At 40.1% G+C, this 7,922-nt stretch overlaps 1 protein-coding gene across 1 annotated transcript; it reads right to left on the bottom strand.

The window, feature by feature from the left end:
- Window positions 1–233: 233 nt before the first annotated feature.
- Window positions 234–7,251, bottom strand: copb2 (COPI coat complex subunit beta 2). Its single transcript, XM_041992540.1, has 22 exons — window positions 6,835–7,251; window positions 6,255–6,392; window positions 6,036–6,122; window positions 5,802–5,928; window positions 5,543–5,691; window positions 5,308–5,454; window positions 4,948–5,047; window positions 4,705–4,847; window positions 4,344–4,543; window positions 4,099–4,209; window positions 3,909–3,997; window positions 3,714–3,820; window positions 3,280–3,423; window positions 2,909–3,039; window positions 2,502–2,709; window positions 2,178–2,288; window positions 1,825–2,039; window positions 1,579–1,717; window positions 1,295–1,432; window positions 1,120–1,197; window positions 844–987; window positions 234–693 (listed from the first exon to the last, which is right to left on the bottom strand). Exons 1-22 carry the CDS (start codon window positions 6,835–6,837, stop codon window positions 598–600), a joined length of 2,805 nt encoding a protein of 934 aa, XP_041848474.1. The 5' UTR covers window positions 6,838–7,251; the 3' UTR covers window positions 234–597.
- Between the last annotated feature and the right edge of the window lie 671 nt (window positions 7,252–7,922).

The following is a 7,922-nucleotide window of genomic DNA, read 5'->3' as shown; positions in this document are numbered from 1 at the left end:
TCATGTTATGCCACATTCTGACCCTACCATCTAAAATCATCAGGCCAGGCAATGCTTTCCCATCCTCTACTGTCCAGTTTTGGAGAGCTCATGTGAGTTTTAGCCTCAGTCTCCCATTTTACGTCGACAGGAGTGGCACCTGGTATGGACCATCTATATTCTATATACAAATGTTTTTAGAGAAAACAAGGAACAGGAAGTTGGGTATAAAGCACTCAAAGTTAAAAAGTGAATATGTACAGCAATGCAATTTATTGGCCTGAATGGTCTTTGATTTGCTATTACAGACAATACAAAGCAGAGACATCATAAAATATCATCTGATGGAGAGTAAGTAATTAGTTCTCAATCAGTAAATTGTGTACAAAATGGAGTAGATACAACTGTCGACCTTAACTGTGAAAACAAAGCATTACTGATATAACCATCTCCAAATCAAACCCCGACACTGCAGAAGGTGGACATAACAATAATATTTTCACACAAATACAAAAAGAAAAGAAAAAAAACAAAAACCAAAAAAAGGAAAGGGGGTTTGGTCTCTTTCTTTTTAAATATGCTCTAAAGAGTTTATGGAGGGCAGAACGGTGGCAGGTCCTAATCATCTAGAAAGTCATCATCAAGGTTAACGTCTGTGGTGTCGATGTCATCCAGATCCATGTTGTCCAGGTCCACCTCCAGCTCATCCAAACACTGCAGACAGACACAGAGGAAACATTACTCCTCTCCTAGAAGATCCCTCTTGCATGATTTGGCATCCACCTGAATATAGCTTCTTATAAGTTGTGTTTGGCAGATAAGGTTATCAATAAAGTATTTTAAAAATTATGAGGGAAGTCCCACCTTATCTTTCTGCGACAGTGAGAGTGCAGGGCTTTCCTCCTCTTTTTCCTCCTCTTTATCCACAGGCGTGGGAGCAGCAGGTTCAGGCTGTGATGGTGTCACAGCAGCTACCGGCACCGAGCTGGATTCTTCATTAACTTGTGTCTGCCAAGATAAGTGAGTCAAGTAGTGGAAGTGTGAAATTTATGAAGTGCTCCTCTTTTACAAGATTAGTTGCAGATACAAATGAAGGAAGCTGTGCATCGCTCCAAACAGTAAATAGTCAAGGTGACGTACTTTAGAGACGAAAGGAATGAAGGTGCCTTTGGGTTCGTAACCCTGAGCCTCTTCAAGAATATTTCTGTCTTCATTGGGCTAAAAATGTGAGAAGAATTAATAATGACATGTTAACAATGTTTTGATTATTTAGAATTAAATCAGTAGATAAATATTGCTGCTTGTCACAACTTACTGTAACAAGTGGATAGTCTTTAGCAGGTCTACTGCTGCCCAGGCAGGCTTCTCTCAGATAATGTTCGGCTGCAAATGCTTCTTTCAGCCCGGGGAACAGATTCTCATACTCCGTGGGGTCAGCTAGGGATTCAGCTGCCTGCAATGAGGATTTAGAGTTAAACCTCTCCTTCTTTTTCTTAAGGACAAAATGTTGATTTGTCCACAGAAAGGCGATAAAACACAATTACACATTATATACAATCAACTATGATTAATAAAAACTATTTTGTTGACTGAGCTGACCTTCTGGTTGACTTTGGCTAAATTCTCTCGCCATAATTTGACCACCCGGGACACCTGGCTGGGCAGGTAGGTGCGAGCCAGAAAAGCAGCTTCTGGTAGTCTGTTTGTCTTGATCAGAAGCTCCAAACACTGATCCAGTCTGCAGAGAAGAAAACATTAAAATCTGTCACACTGGTAGCCACATTTTTATTCAAGGCAATGTATACAGTATCTTTGTGTGTACTGTAGTTTTACACAAATACTTACTTTCCCTGCAAGAAGTAGGTCATGAAGGCCACATTGTTCTTGCCGTCCCTTTCTGCCCCTTCGGCCAGTTTTCCCACCATGGTGGAGTTACCAGAGGCTGTGGCAAGGAGAAGCAGGCCGCCATAATCCTGGGCGTGATGCAGGCACTCCTGGGCCAGGCCAAACTGGCATTTACTGATAGCCAGCTCTGCAAGCTGCTTCCATTTCTGCTCCGACTGCAGGGGTCAGAGTGGCAAATATTAGCAACATGTTTGACAAAGAACATGAGCATGGATGACAACAAATGTACAAGGTTCTGTAAAAAGTCCTGGAATGATCAAAGATGTGGCTTCCCTCAGCTAGCAGGGTTTTACCTCTGCTTCTACAGCCAGCTGATAGGCAATCTTCAACTCTCCAAGTTGCAAGGCCAGCTCAAACCTGTGCTCTGGGTCTGTGGACACTGCCAGCGCCTGTTGTTTGAAGCCCTAAAAAAAAAACAAAAAAAACCAAACCCCATCTGTATTCACTCTGAATTAAACGGACCACACTAGAAACACAATCTGGTAAAAGATCCTCTAATATTTGACAAAATGACGACACATTCCGTTTTTCTCTTGTTGAAGCTGAATTTAACTGACACTCTGCAGTTAGATAAAAAAAAAAAAAAAAGAAATCAAGTCTAAATGCAGTTTCCTTACCTGTTTCTCAAGGAAATGTGCCACCCTGGTCCTCTGCTCTTTAGGGATAGTGGGTAGCACCTTATCTGCCATTCCAAAGTCTCTCCTCATTACAGCAGTCTGGTACTCCAGGACAGACACCAGCAGTGAGTAGCTGACAATGTTGAGCTCCTTGTCTCCAAGGTAGAGACGGTCATCTTTTGGTATGTAGCCCAGCAGGTACATTGTTCTTCATGGAACGAGAAAGAAGCAGGCGTTAAAAAGGCTGCATCATTCACAATGTTTAGACCTCAGATGTTATTTCTAAATGTGGCATGCACCTAATAGATGTTGTCCATATTTTTCAAATGATGACAGAGCTTATGTTATACCTAACAGTGCTTTTCATCTCATCAAAGTCAAGCCTAATCACTAATCACTGTTTTTACCTGTCCAGGTGTGCAATAGTGACAATCTCTCCTCCTACATAGTAGTTGAGTCTGTTTACAGAGCTGGTATAGATGAAGCAATCTCCAACCCAAAGTCCAGTCTTCACAATCTCCTGGATCTCTCCCTGGACCTGAAAAGATGAAATTGACATTGAAGGTATTGTTGATTTTATATTTGAATAAAATATTCCTCTATACTAAACACAATCCTAATTTAAGAGCTTATCTTAGTCCGTTATGAATATCTTTCATTGACAACAGTGCACGGTGATTTGTCTCTTCCATGGCCCTCACGGTTTATTTTATTTTCTCTGCCACTGGCTGTTTTAAAATGACAAAGAATGCACATCCATCCACATCTACACACTGACCTCAAAAGCATCTTCAATACCATCCTCTGTCACCCCTTCATTGTTCTCTTGGGAGGCAGCTACTTTGTCTGCCATGTAACGGAGAATGAAGAAGGACTCCTCTGTAGCAATGCAGACCAATTCACCAGAGTCTGACCAAAAGATCTGACCAAATGGAAAGGAGAAAGAGACAAAATGACCAAAACAAAAGAGACAGTTAATTATAGAACTTGACAGCAGCCTCTAGTGGGCCTTATATCCACGATCTACATACAGACCTGAAAAAAACAGCACACAAGAATCATTTATAGCAACTTCATTATCAAGAATTATACAAAAATGAAAATGACCAGAACTCCTTTTCTTATCAAACATTGTTAGAACTGACATTAATATCAAGTAGGGAGAAGGCAATTAAAGGATAAAAAAACTCAGTCAGAGAAGCTCTGCCTTACATGCTTGGGCTGGATCTCGATGCGACGGATTAGCTCTGTGTTCTCCCAGTCATAAAATGCCAGGCCATTCACTGACCTCACCCCCAGCAAGAAGCCACCATAGATCCCTGTAGAGAAGAAAATGTCAATACATACACTGAATAAAAATGTCCAATTTAATATGCTTACAGAACAGCAAATATAGAGTGTAATCACCTTCTGCTCCAAAGTCAGGCTTAAAAGATTTCTTTTCTTTGAAATTTTTGAAGATTTTGACAATACTGCTACTTTCTCTGATGGCATATCTGTTGAAAACAAAGGGTGAGAGAGCAGCCATGTTTCAGAGTTGAGTTCTAGCACTTAAAGTTGTAGAGGAGAGAAACACCTTGTAAATCTGTATACTTACTCAGAGGAGTCGTGGGCCCAAACAAACTCCTGAGCTGAGCCAAAGCTCTTGTTCCTCAAAGCCATAGCAGTGTAGATAATATATTCCCCATCTCCACACACCACAACAAACCTGGAACACAAATGCATACATTACTAATAAATCAGGATGAAGATAATCTTTCAAATAAATCTCTTTGACTACCAGTGAAACATATGGGGCTCATGGCTGAAAATCTAACAAGTGCTGAAAATGAATGTGTGTACCTTCCGTTAGGGTTATGCTGGATGGTTTGAGGGTAAATCTCACAGCTGCCCATGTCTTTCACAGCCAGTGGCAGTCTCTCCCCATCTTTGATTTCAGCATCACCCATAGCCTTCAGGTTGGCCTGCTGTACTTCGCTGTGTTTAGCCCAGATGATTTTCCCATTGGTGTCCATAGACATGGCTGGTTCCTCACGACCCACCTACACAGAATAAAAAAAACAGAATGAAGAAAGAGAATTATTTTAGTCTTGATGCTCTAACTTTAATCTGGAACTTATCTGATATATATTACATATCTTTGGAGCATAAGTTTCTTTTTAATCTAGATGAATCTTTAAAAACAATTATTCCTTTCACTCACTTTGATGATAATGCTGCCTTCATCATATCCCAGTGCAACATTATTGGAGCCCCTGAGACCGCACACACACCATACTCGTTCCATACCGTAGTTCAGTGTGCTTTCCAGACGGTAAGTGCTTGAGTGCCAAATACGCACCGTGCCTATGAAGAAAGAAGAAAAATGTTGCTTAAAATAATGATCAGTGAAGTCATGATGGGGTTGTTCGTGCTGCGTGTGAAAGTGCGTGAGATTCCTGCTCACCATCTTCTGATCCAGTGATGATGATGGGCAGCTCTGGGTGAAAGCTGACACAAGAGACATTCTGGGCATGGCCCTCCAGAGTCTGGACACAGGTCTTGTTCTGTAACACACAGAGGAAATGAGCTAAAACATTCATGTAGCTAAAATGCTGAATAATACTCACAGAAAAGACATTTTGTTTTTAAAACAATCAACAATTTAGTCATTTTGGACATGTTTTAAATATGAAATGTGTTAAATAATCTGTGCCCTGGTGGTAAGGTAAGTTCCAGGACTGATTTTCAGTGACTTAATTTAAACACTTTCAAGAAATTAAATGACTTCATCAATAGAAATTAGTTCAATAGAAAGTTTTCTAACCTGGTAGTCCCAGATCTTGACCTGGCGGTCATCAGCCCCCGATATCAGGTAGGGCTTGTCTCCTCCGCTGTAATAGTCAATACAGTTTACTCCTTTCTCATGACCCTCCAAAGTGAAATTGGGAGACGAAGAGCCCAGCTGCCAAACCTGCATGACCCCACAAGCATGAGATATAATTATTAAGTGTTCCATAAAAATATCTTATACCAGAGTGACTATTCCGGTTTCAACCTACCTTAATTGTCCTGTCTAGGGAAGCGCTGGCAAACTGATTGTTATCCTTAGGGTTGATGACAATCTGCATGACATAATGAGTGTGACCCTCAAATACTTGGCTGCACGACCACTTCTTGTCCCAGTCCCATAGCTTGATCAGCATATCATCTGCACAGTCACAGAAACACAATCAAGCTTGTGTTTGCACATCAAGACACATAAACTGATGCACATTTTGTGATCTAGAAAGTGGAACGATTCCACAGTAACAAGCATACCACTGCTAGTGAGGATGTATGGCTGGGTTGGATGGACGGCAATGCATCGGATATAGTCAGAATGGGCCTCAAACATGTGGACCCGCTCCAAGGTGTTGTAGTTGAACACACGGATCTGCATGTCATCCTGTGCAGAGAGATAAGAGAATACATTAATGACTTAAGAATAATGTATAACAGTATAATTCAATGTGGGACCCATATGCTAACAGCATAAAAACAAATAGTACTCACTGCTCCTGTGATGACCCAGTTCTTCCTTGCCACAAATTTTGAAGCTCTGACAGGGAGGTCACATACTTCAAAAGTCTTCACCAGTGTCTGAGGGAAATTAAAAAAGGCTACACTGTAGTTACATCATCACTGATGTCACACAGACAGGCGTGGATGTTTTGGTTTTTTCACGTTATGCGTTACAACAGTGCAGGAAATCCTATTAATTTGTTTTCTTACCTGTGTTTCGTGGTTCCAGACACAGACGCTGCCATTGTACAGACTGGCTAGCATCCATGGCTCAGTTGGGTGAAGGTCCACACTCTTCACTCGGTCTGACCTGGCTGTCAGCCTCCGCTTAATGTCCAGCCTCAGAGGCTTAAAAAGACAAAGAACATCAATGTGTTTTCCTACATTGTTTAAACTGTATGGGTGAGCATGTAATGTTGATATAAAAGCACTACACCATCAACGTAATTACCCGGAATAACACAACTGGTTAACCATCGGTTAGCAGCTAAAACCAAACGTAGGTAATTTTGCGTGCTTTCAATCTTCCTGTCCTTGAAACCCACTGGTTCATTCGACAACTTATTCTAAGTAGAGTCTGACAAATATACAACTAAAAACTATCAAATTTAAACAATTTTGTTGTCGTGAGCTAAAGTTCCCGTGCTATCTCCAGCTAGTTAGCCGCTAAGCTATTAACAAGTATAATTATATGACATTGATTTTACTCCTATTTTCAAAATGAATCCGGGGTTGCAGATTACGTTTATGGAAATATAGTGCATTTAGAACTATTTAAAATATAACTTACCATGTCTTAACGCTGTGTTCTCGCAATTAGACCAGACAAATGTGTTGTTAACAGTTGTAATCGGGGTCCAAATGTTGCGATTTCTGTGAACACTGCACTGACGTGGAACTTCCTGAAACCCAGTCTCGCGTGAGTTGCACCCTGGAAAACGATGACGTGACACGAAGGTTTGCCAACTCATACGTTGTTTTAATTTCTTTTCAATGCATTTACTACTGGAAATATTACTTTCTACGACGTCTTTCTATGAAATTCGATATTAGCAAAAATCAATCCTAGATTTAGCTTGTACATTAGGATAAAACCAATTAAACTGCCTGCCATTTAATGCCTGCTTTAACTGTCAGTGAGTTGCCATGGTAATAGGATGGGCTGGCGTAAGCTCGCTTTAACGGGCTCAAATCAGTACAACATTTTATGAGAAAAATGTCCGGCATATTGTTATGATGATAGGAAAAAAACTTATCAATTAAATCATCAATCTGTTGGTTTAAAACAGCGCCTAAGACTTTACATGCAGCTGGACAGCTTCAAAGGTTTCTTTCTCTCTTCTTATTTGACATGGGGCTGTTTAGAAATTTCTGTCATTTATTACTTTATACCAAATCTGTGTAAACCAACAGACGCACTGACTAGTGGGAAGGGTATTTTTGTGTTGAAATTATTTAATCTAAAGGTCAAATATGACATGATTTGAAACTGATCATTTATTTTAAAAAATAATCTATGTGCAGTAAAATAAATAGAATAACTTTTTTTAAATGAGGGTGGGTAAGAAAGAAAAACCTTATATTTTTTTTTCTCTCTCTCTCTCTTACAGTATACTCAGTATGCTTACAGTGGTCATACTAAAGTTTTCAATGTTTTACAGTACTCTATGTTTGAATAATGGATGAGCAGTGCACTGTAATTGATTAAACTAGAGAAGATTAGATGTACTGTTAGGGAGATCAGCTGGCATGTTTACACTGATTTGGCAACCTTGCTTTGGCCTTGTTCATGCTAGTCTCACTGACAGCTTTGAGAGTAATATTTAGTCCTTGATTTTTTATGTATATAAATGGTTTGTATTTAACAGGGACTAACAG

Source organism: Melanotaenia boesemani, chromosome 8 (assembly GCF_017639745.1).
Source record: "Melanotaenia boesemani isolate fMelBoe1 chromosome 8, fMelBoe1.pri, whole genome shotgun sequence".
Classification (NCBI taxonomy): Eukaryota; Metazoa; Chordata; class Actinopteri; order Atheriniformes; family Melanotaeniidae; genus Melanotaenia; species Melanotaenia boesemani.
Note: the sequence above shows the minus strand (reverse complement) of the source record. Positions and strands in the feature narration are given on the sequence as shown.